General features: G+C 45.5%; 1 protein-coding gene across 1 annotated transcript in view; it reads right to left on the minus strand.

The window, feature by feature from the left end:
- The window catches only part of LOC119379533 (WASH complex subunit 2), a gene marked incomplete at its 5' end in the record, with an annotated part of 624,148 nt that overhangs the window by 239,898 nt on the left and 363,311 nt on the right, over positions 1-20,939 (minus strand). Inside the window, 1 exon segment of the mRNA XM_037648828.2 lies at positions 9,248-9,418. Within this exon segment, the coding sequence (XP_037504756.1) occupies positions 9,248-9,418 (171 nt within the window).

Raw genomic sequence — 20,939 nt, forward strand, 5'->3', positions numbered from 1 at the left:
ACTTTCGCGGGAAAAAATCTTTATCCACTTCGGCCTCCACCGATTCGCTGGAGCTCGGCGAGCAGCACGCTTCCCGATTCTGGTCCTTCTTCTACCACATCATTTTAACGTTACGAAGCTGTCACAACTCTCGACACAAATCAAAGGGACGGAATGCATTTCACCGCAACGAATGCTGCCCCCGGAGATCCGCTTTTAGACGCACACCTTGGAGGCCGTGCATGAACTCTAATCATGTTAGCCTTTGAATTATTGTATATCGCCGATTATAAGTCGACGTTGTTTTTTCATCAAATGACCTTCCAAAGTTCGGGGGTCGACCTATAATCGGAGTCGACCTATACGCGGAATCGTAAAGTCGACTTATCTGTGGGGTCCGACGAAAGGTCGTTGTCCTCGGATTTCCTGCTATTCGACGCATCGATAACATCAGCCGCAGAGGCAGCGGAGTCGCGGCAACAGCTATCTCCCAACGCGCGTGCGCCGCTTCCGAAGCCGGATATTTTTGTGATCTGCCACGACAATCGCGAAACTATAGCGAAACAACTACGGAGCGCGTTCAAAAATCACTGCCGCGCGGCATTAATGCGAACTGCTTGGGAAACACGGTCTCGAAAGCAGCATTTTAAACCTTTGATTGAGGGCGAATGATGCTCTATGAATAAAGAGGAATTTACCTTGCGATGCGCCCTGCAGTTTTGTTTTCATACAATAGAAATGATTCGTTGACAAACCATCGGCGTCCGTGTGGGCTGGCAACACTTCGCGGGGAACTAAAGCACATGACCAGTCACATGCGCCTACAAGCGTCTTCGCGTGTTTTTGCACTCACGCCTGTTCGCCATTTCTGCATTTCGCTTCGCTTGTGAGCAGTGGTGTGCGCGATTTGCGACGCTGCCAAACGGATGCCAAGATGCCACTGCTACGTCGGCAACAGAACAGCGCTGCTTTCAAGAGGCAAGCGATCCTCTACGCAGAGTCGGAAAGCAACGTTGAAACAGGGCGCACCGGCACCCGTTCCGAAGGCAAGCAGCAGCAGTGGCTCACACGATGGAAATGACCGTGACTGCGTCCTTCTCTCAAGCGACGACGAGTCGTAAGCAATGTTTCACGGGCAAATAAATGTTTCTATGCATCACTCCCTCTTCTGAAAAACTTATTGGTGAGCTATGGCCGCAGTATGAGACTGTGTTCGGAGTCAACCTTTTTTTCCCCTAGAAGGGGTTGCAAGTTGGGAGGTCGACTTATAATCGGCATTATACGGTAGTTTTAATGTGGCTGGCCGCCTGACACACCAGGAAGGTCGGCATGCATTCCCTGCATCATTCTTAAACATCTGAAAACGTTCGTGCGCAAGTTCAGACTTGTCAAGTTTCTTTATGTGTCCTGTTACTGTACATTTCATCCACTTTCTTTCTCTTTACGCTGGGAATGTGCTGGTGGGTCCGGTGCGTCGACGTGGTAAAAAGCGCCAGGATGTCATGGCTCACCGCCTCACCGCTTTTTCGAGTAACTGAATGCCCTCCGCCGAAGTGGATATGTCCACTAAGTGCATACATCGAGAATAGCTCCCCTGTAGTTACCACCTGCACACACGCATACAAAACGTAAATGGCAACTGGAAACCGGAAGCTGCTACTACTGCTGGACCGCAGCGATGTCTCACACGGAAACTGATGATGATGATGATAACGAAGTTGGTATTTTCACTTTTGTAACTGATATTGTGGGCCCTACAGCGTTACAATGAACCGTTGTGGTGCCCTTTTTTATTTATTGCCTCAGTTTCTTGGGTTTAATGCTTCACTGAAGAACAAACCAGTCAGTACAATGGGGCACGCGACGGTGGTGGCTTTAATTGCGGGCGTAACTTCGTGGTCGCCGCAATGCTTGAATGTCAAGTAGCTGACATCTAGGACCACAGCCGCTTCATTGTTATAACAAAATTAGATATATTTTTATGAATGCTCTTGCACTGAATTTATCGTACTCACGAATTAAATACGAACTTACTGATCTCACAGAATCGCACGACTTCTTGCGTATATAAGATGCACCACAGTATAGATGCACCAGCGAAAATATCGAAAAAAAGGTGTGTCTCATACACCAGAAAATATGGTACACGATATGCGTGCAGCTACAAAATTTACACGAAGACGTCGAACCACCTTGTAACGCTTGGCTCAAAGCGAAAGTTTTGGCAAAGGGTGCCACTGCCCGAGTGCTTCGCATGAAAGTGATTCCCACAATGCGTGGGACCGCCAGATTTTTTTTTTTTTTTTTTTTTCAAATAGCTCATTATTTTTCAGAATTTCTGAAAGTGTTCACTGAAACATGCTGTATATTTCACTGCGCATCTGTTGCATTGATAAATTTAGAGTATCACATCATTGCACAGTGTGCATAAGTTTGTACAGCATTGTGAAGTGCAGCTGTTTCTCCCGTGACCTCCAAAAAGGTTGACAGTTTAGGCTGTGCTGTGAAAGATCAGCTTGAAAGAGTATTTGCTTCATGAACTTTTATGCCCGCTTGGAAGCCATTCAGCAAACATGTGAGGCATTCATGGTAGTATGTGAGCCAGCTAATTGCCTGTGGAATATAACTCCACGTCACACTTGTGATGTCCAGCCCCTTCTCTACACAAATCCCGTTTGATCTAAAGCGGTAATTAGGCTAGGCCTAATTACTGTGAGGTGCTGCAAAGTTGCGGTTTAGTACTTCATAAATAAAACTCTTCACAGCAGCTTAATGGGCCATACAAAATTTGACAAGTCGAGGGATAGCCTCACTGTCCAGATGACAGGACGAATAGCACGAACACTGTTCAAGGCCTCTACATTTACGACAAAACACATGCAGATCAGACCCAAAAAGTGAACGTCACATTGTGTGATGTCCGAAATAATGGTTTTACAGTATCTCTTTGTAGAGTGCACCAAGCAACTAAGTACGTCACATTTAATTGTATACCATATTACGACTGGGTATTGTTTGTTCATTGTCTTCAAATAACAGGATATTTTTTTCTCGAGCCAGAAGACTTGGAATTGACCGGGTCGTTTTACTGTATACAAAGCAGGGTTCGTACAGGTTTCAAAAAAGAAAATTCAAGAATATTCAAGGATATATAAAGGAATTTCAAGGGTCTGCCACACGTTTTTCAAGGACCCAAAAACGGCATTCAAATGAGGTTTGTCAGCGCACTTAATTGGGCTAGTTGGTTCTGCATGTCGACGATGTGGGTGCGCTTTGAAGATGCGGACAGGGAAGAGACAGGACACACATGCACAGTGTGTGTCCTGTCTCTTCCCTGTCCGCGTCTTCAAAGCGCACCCACATCGTCGACATCCAAATGAGTTTTTTTTTTTACAATAACAGGGTGATTCCACGTAAGATCGAACAAACGATGGCTGGTCGACCTCTTAAATTCTTTTCAAAATTTTATATATTATTGCCTGATGAGTGGAAAGAAGAGATCCGCAATTTGTTTTGCCGAAAAAAAATTTTTCGAAGCACAGGAAATGAATAATGACGAAGAGGTGGAGTGGAGCGCTCATCCGCTCTGCTGTTCTGGCCAACTTTCGTTATGAATTGCTCAAAATATATTAAAGTTAGGTAGCTGAAATTTTTCTTACTAAATATGTGCATGTTTTTGCTTCTGCTAAGGTATTTTTAGTTTTTATGTCTGGTGTAGATGTTTTTTTATAAAAAACCTCAAAATTGGCCCAGGAAACGTTATTTTCTTTATTTTGAAGGTCTTTATCTGAAAAGCACCTTGTAGCAGAGCGACAAAATTTCGGCGTTACGTTTTTCGCATACTTATCTACCAAGGTGCTGAGTCTTATAATTATATAATTTTTCAGTAAAGAGATACGATCAGGCTAAGTTCAAGAAAACACCGAACAGTGGAAACTTCTGACGACAATTAAAAAAAAAAACCATTGTTTATATTTCTTAAACGTTGTCCACTTATTCTCCTCCACATCAGCTTTCGCAATCATTGAAAACACGTTGCATAATTCCGTTGCACTAATAGTTACGGCCCCTCCAATTAGACCCTTAGGCAAGGATTGGCAATTCCGACTTCTTGCCCAGCAAGTGTATAAAATGCAGGCAGGATTGAATTTCTTTTTATTAAAAGGCCAGCAGTACCGACAAAGGTGTCGGTGGCACTGAAGACGTTTTTTTAATTATTTGGTCACTGCAGCGGCCACGAGCGCGGGGCTACCAAGCAGGCGCGCGCGCACCCGAGATGCTCGTTGTAAGAGACGGCGCAGTGAGAGCTCGTTTTCGCGTCCTCAGACCGATTGAGTTCGAAACAGTAACACCTCTCGGGTGGCTTGAACGCACGTGCACTGGAGCTACGCTCTTCTATCCGCCCTCTGTTTGCATCGCAGTTAGGCGCTGATAACACGGCGGAGATGAATGAAAGATGAAAACTCTATAAGGGAGCTATGAGCGCTCGCTTCACGCACGCTGCTTCCAAAGAAACGGCGCTGCGCTAGTTGCGATCAGTGGAAAGCATGAACGTGGCACTCCAGTGGCAAAGCAAAGTATGGAATGTCAAAGGAAAGGAAAGCAAAACTATCGGTAACCGGATGCGTTTGCCTATCTTAGATGTCGGCAGCAGACGGCCTGAACTGGCCGCGCGTTCGGTCCGCTGTTCACAGTTTATTCGGTGCCGATAGTGCTTGCGCTTTGCTCTTACTCTACTCCTCCTGTGCGTCTCATGGCGAGAAAGTATAGCTCTGAGTGAGTGTATTGTGGAGACTACCTTACGAAGCACAAGAAGCTTAATTATTGCAAGAGAGAGAGAGAGAGAATAAACGTTTATTTTGAGCAAGCGCACTGTGCGCCCAAGGTGGGCGGCCTCCTTATTCCAGGTAGCCGCGGGCCTTCGCCACATCTCGTGCCTGTTGAACCAGGCTTCGCTGATTCTTCAGGTCTGGGTCTGATAGCTTGGCCTCCCACTGCTCTTCGGTTAGTGTAGCGGTGCTAAGGTTTTGTATACATCCCCGTACCATATGGCATAGAGTGTCCGGGACATCACAGTACTTGCAGATGTACGAGTGCTCAGTCAGTGAGATACGGTAAAGTAATATACCGTGAACGTGAGTGTTTGTTTGCAACTTCCTGAGTATTACTGTCTCTTCCCTAATTAGGCTGAGGAGAGCTGGCGGATAAGTTCTTCGGCCTAGCCTGTAGTGTTGCAAGATGTCGCTGTACTTTTTGGGTACATCATCTTTCCTTTTAAGTGCGTCCTGCGGGAAGGCCCGATGAACATGAGCTCGGGTGGAAGCGTCGGCTGCCTTATTTTTCATCAGGGACTCGTGACCCGGAGTCCAAATGATGTACGTTTCTGGTAGGTTCTTTGCTGTAGCTGTGAGTATTTCTAAAGAAGCCAAAATTTCGCAGAGTTACAGAACTAGACATCCATGCTTTGAAGGAACGTTTAACACCCGCAAGATCAGTGACTGTCAGTAAGACGGACTACTTGTGCTACGCGTGCTTTTGCTACGACTGCAATCAAAGATATTCATGGAACGCGCAGTTGAACGATGACATTCTTATGTCCCCTGAAAAAGAAATTGACGTCGTTAACCAGATCACTGTGACTACCTGTGCACGTGCGTTCAAGTCACCCGAGAGGTGTTGCTGTTTCGAACTCAATCGGTCTGAGGATGCGAAAACGAGCTCTCACTGCGCCGTCTCTTACAGCGAGCATCTCGGGTGTGCGTGCGCCTGCTTGGTAGCCCCGCGCTCGTGGCCGCTGCAGTGACCAAATAATTACAAAATTAACGTCTTCAGTGCCGTCGACACCTTTTTCGGTACTGCTGGCCTTTTTAATAAACAAAAAAAAAATTCAATCCTGCATGCATTTTATACACTTGCTGGGCAAGAAGTCGGAATTGCCAATCCTTGCCTAAGGGTCTAATTGGAGGGGCCGTAACTATTAGTGCAACAAAATTATGCAACATGTTTTCAATGATTGTGAAAGCTGATGTGGAGGAGAATAAGTGGACAAAGTTTGAGAAATATAAAAAATGGGGTTTTTTTTTAATTTTCCTCAGAAGTTTCCACTGTTCGGTGTTTTCTTGAAATTAGCCCGATCGTATCTCTTTACTGAAAAGTTATATAAATATAAGATTCGGCAGTTTGGTAGATAAGTATGAGAAGAACGTAACGCGTAATTTTTGTCGCTCTGCTACAAGGCTTTTTTGAGATAAAGACCTTCAAAGTAAAGAAAATAACGTTTCCTGGGCCAATTTTGAGATTTTTTATAAAAACATCTACACTACACATAAAAACTAAAAATACCTGAGCAGAAGCAAAAACATGCATATATTTAGTTAGAGAAATTTCAGCTACCTAACTTTAATATATTTTGTGCAATTCATAACGAAAGCTGGCCAAAACAGCAGAGCGGATGAGCGCTCCACTCCACCTCTTCGTCATTATTGATTTCCTGTGCTTCGAAAAAATTTTTTTCGGCAAAACAAATTGCGGATCTCTTCTTTCCACTCATCAGGCAATAATATATAAAATTTTGAAATAAATTTGAGAGGTCGACCAGCCATCGTTTGTTCGATCTTACGTGGAATCACCCAACAATGTTTCAAATTCCGACTAAATTTATCGCACCTATACATATACAGCTGAAACTCGATTTAACGAAGTCATTGCCACGCTCAAATTACTTCATTATATCAGGAAGTTTGTAAAATCGAGAAAGGGGTTTTTCAGTCCTTCGAAACCTAAAATTGTAACATAGAGACACCCAAAATCTACCACGACATTGTACTTGCCACTAACCCACGCGTGCACGCGTGATAAGTCTGTTCAGGTGTCCCGAACATTAAGTCTCACTTAAGTGGTCTGGATGATGCAGGCCAGGTAGACAGTCATGTGAAACTATAGCATGCAGCCGAAATGCAAAGACGGGGAGAACGAATGCAGTGATTATGCGAACAGGGCGAGCAAGAAAGTTGTGAGGAGGCGATTAGCGTCATCTGTCCCATAAATCATAAAATAACAAATGCACACAGTAGTGTTCCTGTGGGAGCGTTGAAAGGAACAATAAACCATTGCCACCCGTAGCACCATCTGGTACGTAACAGCGCTACCGACTGTTGAGTCCATTGTTTCATGCATGCGGGCGGCGTATAGCCTTGTCAAAATAAAAGCAGTGTTGCAACTATGGGTGATAGCTGTTTTAACGCAATAGCGTTAGTGCCCGCGCTTGAAGAAGAAACCCATCTGTGCAAAAAAGAGAAAGAAGTAAGTGCTTCTTTCTGACAATTTCTTTCAGAAAAAAACTTCATTAAATCAGTTTTAATTCCAAGTTAGTTTAGCTAATTCGGGTTGACAACAACGCAAGTACCTGCCAGGGAATGCAGATTTTTTCCTTAGCTTGGTAGCTACATAAAATCAGGTTTTGTTACATCGAGTTTTAACTGTACTATTATTATACTGTAGAAAAATCTAGCCTTGATGTCATCTAAAGTAGTTCCAAATGCACCACAAATGTTCAAGACAGGTGCTGAGACTTCTCTAGTATTAGCAAGGCTTGACATCGTTGCATTGGACCGCATGCACCGCTCGCTTGACAGGGAAAAAAGCAGCAGTCAACTGCCGATTTTTCGGACGCCCGATTTTCCGGACATGCTCGAAAATTCGGACCCTTTCGCGGCACCGTCACCAGCCCCATAGACTTCAATGTATTAGAAAGTCCGAAATTTCGGACGCTGAAGCTATTCCGCGTCCGATTTTTCGGACTTTCTGCCCAAATGGCAGGTCCGAAAGGCATTATTTGAAGCCCCCACCCCTGCCGCGTCTATCATCTCGTAGGTTCGAACCAGCGCTTGCGCGAGTCGTTCTGTTTGAGACAGTAGCAGAGTCCGAAAGTCAACTTTGCCGCAATGCCGAAGCGTTATGGGGCGAAGCAGACCAGAAATTCAAAGGGGCCGCTATCGCGGCGCCGTGCGACGATGTTACGGATAAGCAGCGGAAATGCACGGAGGCGTGATGGCGGCAGCTGGCAAACGCGCCAGTACGACTTAATCGCTCACAACCCTTACGATAAGCATCTTCAGTTAACTGCTCGGTAGTGCACATGGCCTAGCGCAGTTGCATGCGTACTGCACGCATTTAATAGGCAAGAACCCAAATGCGCAGCGCCGCCATTCCTGCTGCCTCTTTGTGCGAGACCACTAAGCGCGCCGCATAGACGCGTTGCCTTCGCGGACGAAACCAGCTCGCCATTGCCGCGCCCGTGTGCGGTCAAGAACTTAAGTGCGCATCACGAACCCTTTCATGATAAATGCGTGCGTACGATACAGCAACAGTAAAGTGACGGCGTCAGCTTAGTTGGCGATGTACTGCACACAACTAGAAACGATCGGCTTGACACGGCAGCAAATGCTGCGTATCGGCGGCGATGTGTGTGCGCATGCGCACACGCATCGGGGAAAGCCGGACGAGTCGTCCGCTCTTCCGCCACAGTCTGTGTTCCGCGTCATTGTTTACAAACGCTTCATGCGAGATAGCCGTAATCTATTCCGCGCTTTGCTGTTATCAGCGGCGCTCATCACGAGATGCAAAAGTGGCGGTTGGCACGTACGTAATTAAGCGGGGTTCGCGGCAGGTACCGAATGTATTTGCGAGAGCCTGGGCGCGCACCAAAATGCCTGATAATTGTACTGGGAGGCATTAAAGCTATTTCGGAAGTGGCTGTGGCGATCTGACCGCTTAAGCGGAACAAAAAAGCACGAATTTGTTTTTTCGGACTGCCCGATTTTTCGGACGATTTCGCGGTCCCTAGGGAGTCCGAAAAATCGGCAGTTGACTGTAAATGCAGGAGACAAGAGTGAAGTCGTAAGCAGAGACAGAGAAAGCAAGACAGGACGCATCGCCGGGTGAGCAGTGAAGTGAACGATAGGACAACGTATGAACAGCCAACATGCAAACTCGCGCAAGTGTATTAATTGTTTCTAAAGTGGGAAGTTTGCCACATCGACGCTAATCTACAACAGAGATCAGGTTGCACTGTGGACCTTAGACTACACTGGTTCCGAAATTCAAGGCTCTTCAAGGACAGAATACAATTCCAGGACCTTCAAGGGTCTTAAAAATGTACTTTTCAAATTCAAGGGTTTTCAAGGACCTGTACGAACCCTGAAAAGTGAAGCCCAGCACTAATGCTGGTGCACAGTCACACAACTGTTTCAAGGCAAAGTGAGCTCACCCCCATGCTCCATGATGCACTCTGGACACTGTGGCTGCTTTGGCTGTCAGCCAGATGCGCTGGTGGTGTGTGCACTGCAAACAGGTCTTCATCAACTTCTTCCTCAGCGGCAAACATTGAGATTGGCTCATTCGTTCGATGCCGTCCAGACATGTCTGTCCGATCTTCTGGCTGCAAATACCACAGCCACATAATTACTTTGCTTGCTCTAATACAAAAGCTTGCACAGCAGAGAATCAATGAGAATACCCAATACCAAGAAGAAAAATAAGCAATACCTGTTCAGAGTCAATTATCAAAAAAGCCTATATTTCATTCAGAAGTATAACACAATAAGTGAATGAAATATTGCACAATGCTATAACGAATATTTTATTTAAAAAAACAACAGTACAGTTGATCCCACATATAACGATAGCAGTTTTAACAAAAACTTGGAGAAGGCTTCAGCTTCACCTTTAAGAGTGGAACTTGCGAGCGTTATTGGGTTCATAGGCGTCAGTTTTCTTCTGCATAACTTTCGGACAGTCCAGCCTTGAAGTTGTAAATGTTAACATAACTTTAGTCTCCTATGTGCTAGCACCGCGATATCATTATGAAGCGCTCTAGTGGGACACTCCAGATTTATTTTTATCCCCTGAAGAGTAGCTTATTGTATTGCGCACGAAGCATAGCGCACAGGAGTAGCGCATCATTCGGAGGCCCAATCATTCTCTTACCCACAGGCTTTTGTTTCAAAGGAGTGCCCCTTTGTTATTGCGGCTGTTATTCGGTTTCTTGGGCAATTCCTATTGTCATGCTTTTACTTTATTACAAAAACATGCACCAGACAGGCAAAAGTGGGGTAATGTTGGGACCTTTAATTAAACGATTTACTTCAATTTATGATGGCCAAAAATAATTCTCAGTTTGCAGCAAATACCATTTGGCACCAACTACACCTTGTGTGAAGCTGGGGTTACGAATTTTTCAACCAAGCTGTTTTCTGGACGAGTGTTTGAGTCGCTCTTCGGTGACAGAACTGGTGGAGCCCTTTAATCAACAATCGAAAACGCCTACCATCTTCTTTTCTCGGCACATCTATAGGCAGGTCGAAAGGGCACCCATTTGTAGACATCTAAGAAATCGCACCTTTTTTATTGGTGAGCAAGTCTGCGTGAAAGCCTTCACTAAGTGGCTGCGTCGAGGATGCTTTCTATTCTCAGAAGCATTTTTGTTGTCTGAAAACCAAGAGGTGTCGCGATGCGATTCAAGGCTTCTTACAGCGGAGCTGTACGTTATAGCTAGTTTCCAGCCGATTGCTGCATGCGCAGACCAAAAACAACCGAGGTTGTCGTCTTGCCATTGCCCGCTTCGGCGGCGCGCCTGTCGCGGCTTATGATACGACGGAGTACTGGAGGTGGAACAAAAGCCCCCTGCTGCCTGCAGGGTAGCATGTAAATTAATAAGCAGACATACAGAATTGCACACATTAGCAAAAATTTGATGCAAAACATGCATTTTGCCATGTGCTCGTAAGGAAAAGCTCAAGATGCTGATGCATGCATGCTAGAAAGAAGATGCAGTGCTGATGCCGCACGAAAGCAGCATTCTGGCTTTGTGAAAATTTGATGCTAAATATGCATTTTGCCATGTGCTCTTTAAGGGGCTGCTCAAGATGCTGGTGTATGCTAGAAAGAAGACTCAATGCCAATGCCGACCAAAAACAGTGCTCTAATGAAGGCCATGATTTACAAGAAAATTTTACGTTTACGCAACTCTTAGACAACTCCCAAAGGAGATTTTAAGCCCATGATCTCCGGTGGTCACCCACCTTCACTGAGCGCAATTGTCTTCGGTTTTTTTTTTTTTTAAGCCTGTCATAGCTGAAGCGGGCACTTAAGTTGTTCATCCAGACAAGATATTCTGCACATATATATCCATCTGAGAGGCATTTTCCACTGAATGTTTGACCTCTCACTGGCCCAAGATCCAAAATTTAGAAGCCTGAAAAGAGAGAGAAAAAAAAAAAGACGGGAATAAACGGACCCCGTGAAATAGCTGCCAGACAGGACAGACCACAATCCAATGTCAACGGGCGAGTACCCAATCCAACTGTGCAAGGGGGGGAAGGGGTTTCCTGCCCCGTGTGAAGCCGTCCGGGGAGGGGGAGCGTGAGCCCCCTCGCCCCCCTCCATATTCAACGCTTAGGATTAGGCCCCGTATGCATCCGTGCTCTTGGGTCACACAGTGAAGCGATTCTCATGACATCGGTACATGTCACTAACAGACTTCATTAAGTTAAAGACAAAGAGCTTCGCCTGAGGTCCCCCTCCCCCCTTTCTTCAGCTTGAATCACCAAGCCGTCGTATATTTGAGAACCGTGTTCTTCTCACATCAGGAGGCCTTGGGTTTGATCCTCATTTTGACCAGAATTTACTCAACTGTCTTTTCAACTCAACCATGGGCGTCCGGAGGGGGGTGCAAGGGGGGGGGGGGGCAGCTGCCCCCCTTGGAATTTTGGATAATAATTTTCTATGCAGTAGCAGTAAGCTACATAGCTTAATTAGCACACTCCAGTCCCGCATATCCGCGTGAAACATCATTCAGGATTACCAGCCAACTTTGCACGTTACATACTGCTATGGACTAATCTTGCCGGTCATGTCACGGCAATGAAACAAAAGCTACCTATGCTGTATGCCCCCCTCCCCTCCCCCACACTCTGCTGATGCACCCCCCTGGAAAAAGTTCTGCGGACGCCCTTGAACTCAACTATACTTTGTTTTAACAAAACTTGAAATTCGGCGAGATGGTGCATAGCTGATCGGAAATTTTGTGCGCAAAAACCAGACAATTCACAAGACGAGATAGACTTTGTTTCAGGAGCTGCCGAGAGAAATTTGGCATCAATCCGTGTATACTCTGGCCTGTCGAAGATTATTTAACTCTTTCGTTACCGCACCTATTCAAATCGATTACCGGTGATCAATGCTTTGAAACGTCGATTTTGGCATGTTGAAATTGCTTCTCAAGCACCTACCACCTCCTACTAGTTAGTCCAGCCACTGAACTTTCAGAATCAGTTTGAATTTGCCCGTTTTGCCAACATAGTGATTTTTGACAGACCTTTGCGCGAACCAATGTGCGTGTGTTGTTGGGAAAATGCGCTTGGCTGACGAACTTGAGAGAAATGCGTGCCGCTTGGGGTTATGCTTCAGTAACATCAAAGTTTTGTAATCAAAAGAACTTTTGCAAGTCAAAAATTATGGCGTTCGGTTCACAATCTGACAGCGTTGAGCATAATAATGGCCTGAAATTTATGCCAGCTATCCACTAGAGAGCTGTTGTATGAAGTCTAGGAAGATTTATTTTACCAAAAATTATTTCCGAAGGTCCGCCGCATGTATGACGTGTGGACGTGACCTATTCAGCCAGGTTCCAGCAGCTTCGGTTTTACTTCTATTGTTATATCAGACACAGCCGCATCCTGTGTCACTAGTCGCTGCTATGGCGTCGTCACACGCACATGGGTGCGCACCTGAGCCGGGATAAACGCGCGCCACTCGAAACTATCTTGCAACCACACCTGAATTTAGTGATGAGGAGCTTTGAGTCCGAAGATGACAGCACCTCAGCTTCAAGCTCTGATGGCGACGATATCTTAATTGCGTCAGGACATCCGCAGCCGTTGAGGGGTTGATTTCGTTTACGGCCTCAAGTGGTCTCCTCCACCGCGCATGCGTAGCTGCTGACCTTTGTGCACAATCTTTGAGCTACTCTGATTACGTGCGAGGTCCACACGTTGCTGGGGCGTGATGTGCTGGTGTCGTCTGCAAAGCTTCTCCTCACGACACGAAGGCCGCCGGAGCAGATCTCGGCCCCGCACTACAGAGCGGCGAGAGACGTTTTAAGACTGTGCCTGATTTCGTTCTTTTTTTTTTCAATACTATCTGCAAAAATACCAATAAATATGCTTGGATGCACATTTTGAAATGCCAACCAATGCGAAGAGAGGTGGCTCATGGAAAGAGCTAGGTGACGCCAGACGACCTGGTGAAGTTCATTGCACATCTGATTTATATAGAGATTGTTCCCATCCCGGGCATCCATCAGGCTATTCTCGTAAAAAGACAAAAAAAAATTACGCGAAAATTTAAGTGCACGAGTGCACCTGTGTCTCACGAAAACCAGGAAATGTTTCATCGCATTGCACGAGCAGCGAAGCAGTACCTCAGTTCAGATTTTTTTGTATATTTTAATAGAGACATTGTGTAGAACAAAGTAAAATATGTCTGCTTAAATTATACCCACTTTTACATTATAATGACCAAGGATGAGCAATGTAACAAAGACTCCGAATACTGCAATCAACAACAGCTGTACCATATGTGAACTAAAATTTCCAACACCATAGCTAGGAACTTCGCCAACATAATGTGAAACCAGTACAAATCATGTCATAATACACATGCTGCTTATCACTGTACAAGGAAGGTACATATGCTGTAATCGAAAGCCATACCAATAGCCATCGCAAATTGTGTTCGAGCATGGCTACATTTAAAAAAAGAGGATAGTGCAATTTTTGAAACACTTCTAGACAATTAATTTTGGCTATGCTTTGCAGTAGCACATTCCAATCTTCAATCACTTTTGAAAGAGGGAGCAACCGTTGCAGCTATGGGCATAGTATATTGGCCCTTGTGGCTACATCTGATGGATCATGAAGTCTTTGACATTCTGTTTTGTACACACAATAGAGCTTCAAAATTGAAACAATTACAGTTCGATAAAGAAATGGATTTTAGTCTAGCCACTGTTCGCCGCAGTGACAGATTGGGCAAGCTTAGTTGCGTGAGCATTTCAGTCACTATACCTAAGTACATAGATCTCAACATAATAACCCTTGCTGCATGCCTCTGTATTCTTTAAGTTCATTGCCTTCATTCTTCCTTAACTTTCTTCGACCGGATCGTTCATATAGCGTAAATAAATAACCATAACTGCTGTAAAAAGGGCATAGAGATAGCACAGCGGCCTTCTCATGCTAGCACAACGTGGTATCCTAATGAGCATTAAACAAAAAAGCATAATGCTAATAAAATTGCCCTTCAAAGGGTACATGAAGCACTACAGGCATTCTTTTCTTGGCCAACTAACACAGCAAATCTAAAGGACATAATTCTGGATGAGGGTTGCAATGTGGGCATGTTGGTGAATCATTTGAACAGCTTTGATATAGCGCAAAACTACACACGGACACAAGAAAGCACATATGGTGCCTTCTCGAGAAGGCACATCTGTGTGCACTGCCTTCACTTGTGTGAACCACGTCGGATCAGTGTTCATCCCCTCTGGGGATGTGCAGAAGGCACCCGACGATTCATTTGGCTTTGAGGCGTGCAGAGGGACAGAGGCGTAGCCAGGGGGGGGGGAGGGGTTGGGGGGGTTCAAACCCTCCCCCCCCCGAAATTTTTCAATTTTGCTTGCGTATATATACACGCACACATACAAACGCACGCACGAACATACATAAAGTATGGTTGAACCCCCCCCCCCCCCCCCCCGAAAAAAAAGTTCTGGATACGCCCCTGCAGAGGGATCACGAAAACAGCCACGAGAATGATATGTAGCCCTTCCTATTAATGCAGCTTTCCTTTTTAAAACCTGGAAAACACGTCTTTATTCTTCCATTTCCCTTATTTACTTTTTTTTATACGTGGGCATGCAGCATCCTGACAAGACTGACAAAACAGCGCTACGGGGAAGCAGTACTTTGAAAGGTGGGTTACACGACTAGCTTACGTTACGGTTGTTTTTGTAACCCTCTGCAAGAAAATGCAGTGAGAACATGAGTAGATTTTGTTGTTGTTCATCCGACATTTGTAGAAGCGTGGCACTTCGACCATAAGAGTTCCCTTTGTGGCGCCCATAAGAAGTTCGTTGATTTCGCTGCAGCAAGAGACATTACATGGACGTGGCATTTTCTCCAAATAGCAATTAGAGCGAGTTTCACGAGCCAGCAAAGCCCGTGCAGCAATATGCCATAGTGAAACTACCCTTGAGATGTGACTACACAAGCGAAAACTACCACTGGGAGTGACTGCATGAGCGGAGCGTACCCCAGCGAAAACGGAACTTTTGAACCACCCGTGGCGTTCGCCATGGTAACGCCAAGTTCTTTCCATGAATCAAAGAGAAACACGCAAGCAGCATTTTATTAACGTCTTGCAATGCTGTAATGTAATTAACGTCGTGTTTTTTATTACAAGTAGTCTGAGTGCTAGTAATTAATTGTACTTTGGACTCTTGACGTCATCGGGCTCATTCCAAAATGTTGCACTGGTGGCACATATTGTGTCCTACATTTACCTTAATTAGTAGAGCACTGCTGCTGATAATAGTGATGTTTTAGACATTCTCAAACACTGACCTTTCACTCTGACATAAGTTGTTGTTTGCCTTTAGTGTCCCTTTAACTTTTAAAGGAGCACTGACACAAGATTTCGAAGGCGAGATAATGAGTGAAATAGACATATGTGGAGCCGTACACAACGTCTACGAAATATCAAGGGCCAATATAGCCTAGAACGTATTTAAAATCAATTTTAAAGTGCATGCCGCGCGACTGAGCGAGATGCGAGCGCTTCGCGACGCCGACATCAACGCGGGGGATGTGTAAACAAACCTACGTCACGAGTTTGTGGTGGCTGGTGGCTGGTTGTGCCCTTGCGCTTGTGCCGTGCTACCATGGTAGCCACCCTAACCATGGGGAGGTGTGAAAAGCGGCCGCGGAAACCGGTCCCCAATGTGCGCCGATGCCGCAAGGGGCGCTGTACGCAGGGGCGCGTGGCGTTGAGCAGACGACGTACAGCGCAGCCTTGCTAGCGTCGGACGATTATGGCTCGCGCTATTTTTTGCGTGCTACACTTTGCAGCGTTAATCGTTTTCTTTTTACCTCAGCGATTGCGCTAATAAAGCGTAGACTTCCTCCCCCCATTTGAAAAGCAGGGTTCGTATTGCACGCCGAGTAGGACTGCGCGTGCCAGAGTAATATTGCTAGCGGCATTTCGCGCACGCCACTTTTGAGCAGCAAGTTTTTTTTTTGTTCTTTTTGCGCTTGTGTCCTGCCGTTTTACCACTTGCCATTATGTATCACTGCAACATATTCAAGTCATTTTTAGTGCTTATTCACATGGTTAAGGTATGTCTTTTTTTTTTTAAAAAAGTGAATTTTTTTTTACTTTTGATGTTCTGAAAATGTACGAACATACAGAATTGCGGTTCACAAAAAATTACGCTTCTATTTGGTTCTGTTCGAAAGTTATGGTCCTTTTTTTGTGACTACACTCAAATTGAAAATGACATGTTCGGAAAATTTAATTATTGTTTTTCTCGAAACTTGATTTTCAGTAGGTTTTTGTTGCGAAAAAGCTCATAGCTATTGAACAGATCAATATTTTCCCATGAAACTTTCCATGCTTCTTGCTCAGACATTTACTTGCGCCTGTGCAATGAACTAGAATCATTGAAACGATGAATGACTTTTAATGTTATAATACTTCAATTGAAATGCAACCTTCTGAAACAACACGACTTATGGTGGTTTTAGGCTATAATATACCTAATAATAATGATAGCGCAAGGATTCTAGCTCATCGCACAGCGTACATACACAGCAGGGGCGTAGCAAGAATTTTTTTTTATGGGGGGGGGGGGGGGTGTTCAACCATGTTCGTGCGTGCGTTTGTATGTGTGCGTGTATATCTACATATGCAAAATTGAAAAATTTGGGGGGGGGGGGTGGTTGAACCCCCCAACCCCCGCCCCCTTGGCTACGCCCCTGGTACACAGCTATAATGCTGCGAAGCCATTTTTTTGTATGGTTGGATTGGTATAGTTATGACTATTGCCGTGATGGCCGTGTTATGCGTAATATTGGTAATTACATTATAATTACCTTCCGTTATTTTACTGAACGCACTTGCAGAGCCATTTTAAACTGTTCGCCCAAAGGCAAACACAAAACAATTAATTTTGGGTCAAAACCTAAGATTTCTAAAAAGGTGGAAACATACCTAAAAAATTGCCTGCTCTCGCGCTTGTACCCATTACTATGCACTAGCTGCTGGTCAAAACGTCATGTGTTCGTTTTGTCGGCAGGTTGAAAGATTTATTACTTCAAAGGAAACACATTCGTACACGAAGCAAGTTTATTTGAACTCTGCAATAAAAAGCTATCTACAGAACACAGGTCTTAGCCCACTTGGCTTTCTCTTCTTCCTCCTTATGGTTAACCCCCTTTAAAAATAAATGCACCCGAGTTAAGGAATAAAAGTGTACAACATATCACGTTGTACACGCTGTCGTTCACTTCAGACTACGCAATACCAACTAGCCCAACGTCGTTCCCCTCTACGTGCCTTGCGTAGAAATGCTTCTCGCATTGTGCTGCGTTCCTTGTCAGCTGCCTCTCAGCTCTCGGTATCGCACGACCTTACTTCTAAAATAACTCTTTCCACGCCAGTACTCGGAACAAACATGCCTTTTCTGTCGACGACAGTACCCACAGTTGCAGCCAGGAACGAAGCAACAACGTGCAGTTTTCTTCTTCAGTTTATATCCTCACACCTCAAAAATCCATGACCCTTGAGCAATAAGCACCACTTGAACGATGAAAAATACGACGCCGCGTTGCCGAGTGCTAGGCTTTCCTCCGGTAATCTGCAACGGCGGCGGCCGTACCGGCCGTACCATGCAGCGCCCCTTGCAGTAGCGCCCCTGGCGGCATCGGTGCGCAGAGGGACCCTCTCTGGCAAGGGAAACACGCTGCGCTCAGCACACCTCCCCATTCTAGCCCTAGTGCTACCTGCCATTTCTTCCTCCGTGCCTGCGGCTTGGCGTGTTCTAGTTGTGTTCTCTTCCGCTGTTCGCTCGTCGTGCCCGTTGGCAGATGTTATGGCCCGCTCACGCTAGCGGCAAGCCTGCCGCAACGGCGCGGTGCCGCAGAACGTCGGCCGTCGCCGCACGCGCGAGAACTGTCCAATTTGCACGGCAAGCTTCGCCGGCGAGGCATTCGCGCCTCCGAAAAACATGGCAGCACTGCCAAAAGCGGTTTTCGTCCACTTCGAATCTATCAAGTGGCCGCCGTGCGCTCTGTAACGTGTAAGTTCCGAACTGATGCTTCCATTTGCTTTAGATTCATGTCCTTAAGCTTCGACAGCAATGTATTCGTCCCGATTCGGCGCCGTTTTTGAGAGCCATAGTCAAATAATCGATGCTGTAAGCTTAGCGAGTCGAGATGGGCGCTTCCGAATGCTCGGAGGACATAGATTACGCGTTTGTTAGTTGTTTCTAATCGTCCATAGCTGGCGCCACTTGACCTGGTTCGGGGCCTACCGCACTTAGAGTCACTGGAAAATTTTTCTAGTGACTCTAACCGCACTCACGCACGCGCGCCGCCTACGTCACAATGTTGCGTGTTCACGTGGCCAGCTGTGGCTACCCGTCCTCTGGAAGTAGCTGCCTAGCTGGGTGCTCTTTGAAACCGAAACTGCGACTGGGCGCTCTAAAAACGTCCCTAAATAAATAACCGTCGCGCACTCGCGCTAACGAGGTTTGCAGCCGTGATAAGTGGATCATAAGCTATCTATTGCAACAAAAAAAAAACAAGGTGCAAAATTTTTGTGCCAGTGCTCCATTAAGTTAAGTGTCGCCATACAATCCCAGACTTTACCAACAATTCCACGCACTGCAATGGAATGTGGGATTTTGCTGAGAAATCATGGTGTCCCACCATTATGGTCTCACGATTCTGTTTCTCCACCTGAGCAACAGTTCATATTTGAGAACTTATCGAAGTTAAATACGGAGTCTCCCATTACTGAAAATTTCATGGAGCACAAATTTGGTTTCGGGCACAAAGGACCAATTATTAAACCCTGTAATTTACTAACCGCCCATGAACCAGGATCTTAACTATTCTCTCTATATAAGCACAACAGCAGGCACTTCACCACACAGCAAAGGCCTAGGCAGTTCTGAAAGCACGATCGTCATCAGAATATTTCTTCTGGATAGTAAACAGAATGCACAGAAAATTTACCCAGCTTGTGCCTCCAGTACTGTAATTAAGGTATCAAAGAAAGTCATATTCATTTACAAATATCTAGTGGGTTTCGGGAAAATGTTTAGGCGGACTGAGGTCACACGACTAAAGAAACTTACGGCAGTCCACAGAAGAAAAATGAAGAGCAGTATCTTAAGGGGTGGTGCCATCAAATTTCGAGGCTATAACAAGCCTGTTGTGGGTTTCCTCTGTATGTAAGGACACTCCACACGAAGGGTCGGACACAGCAAACGTTTAGAATATATATTAATTCACTTCCAAAGTGCACCTAAATGCCCATTCTCCCGATCGAAACCCATCGCTCGCGCGCCAACACTGACGTAGATCTGTAGGAAGTTGTAGTGACGTCACACAAAATCTACTGTAGTAATGTGAGTGACCTCCGGACTTCCGCCACTTCCGCAACGTACGTACCGGCTGTAGTGAACTAGAATATATTCAAGTTCACTATAGTACCGGCAAAGCATCGGTTGCTACATCACTCGCCGAGTTTCTATTGCTTCTTCGCTAGTGCGTCACAGCCTTGTGTGGTTATGTGACCACGCCTCCTACACTTCTACGTCACTGCCCAGAGCCGAAGGAATATACGGCTCTGTCACTGCCCAACCTCGGCGCCCAGAAACCGAAACCGAAAGTTGTCCACATCAAAAGGAGGTATTAAATTATTTAGCGAGAATACACGAGTCTTGGTGCGTGCATCATGCTTCCTGGAGCTATAAAAACGCTTACAGCAAAGAACGCGCAAGCCACAAATTTGGTGGCACCACCCCTTTAATTTCCATGAAAAGAAGACTGAATGTGTTTGCAAACCATATTTAAGTTGCCATTAATTTCGAGTGGTCATAGGAGAATATTGGTGAGTGCTATGTAGTTGCAGTAATTGCTAGCTAGGTGCAACCCTGCCAAACAGTTCAGAATGGCCCATGCCGCATAAATAAAGTTTTCTGCAGCTACTACTACTAGCCCATACTGCAAGATTACATTTTTAAGTTCAGTAAAATAGCTTCTAACTGCTATGGACCAAGCTTAGAGAAACGCAATAGTTGGTGCAATTACAACTTTTTCGACGATAGTCTTCTATCAATCACATCACTGAAATTGCGACGGCCTTGTTCGAAATAGCTCCGAAGGCATGCCACTGATCAGGAATTTTGGTGCTTGCACAGGTTCTCATGAATTTGTTTGGTACGTGCCAAGAACCTTGCTTAACTACATGGTAACCACCAATTGCAAATTAGTGTCTCGACACAGATGTGGTCTATCTAGATGCGGCTGAATATGCAGACGGTCACACATGGCAATAGTCGCTTCAAATTAAGCGGGCCACCTGCTTGCTAGCGGCACCATGAAAACAAAAAATTCGGAAGTTGCTGAGGAAGCGGCCATAGTGCTGACACTTGCATCCACAACGGGCAGCGTCGTAATCAGCTACTCTAAAACCGCGATTCATAACTTCGCTAACGGAAGGGTCTTGAAAGAGGCATTAAGGACTTTGACTAACTTTCACAGAGAGCGCGACGTTTATGTTATATGGACGCCTGCCCACTCCTCCCTCCCGTGCAATAAAACCGTGCACACGCT

This window comes from Rhipicephalus sanguineus, chromosome 1 (assembly GCF_013339695.2).
Source record: "Rhipicephalus sanguineus isolate Rsan-2018 chromosome 1, BIME_Rsan_1.4, whole genome shotgun sequence".
Lineage (NCBI taxonomy): Eukaryota > Metazoa > Arthropoda > Arachnida > Ixodida > Ixodidae > Rhipicephalus > Rhipicephalus sanguineus.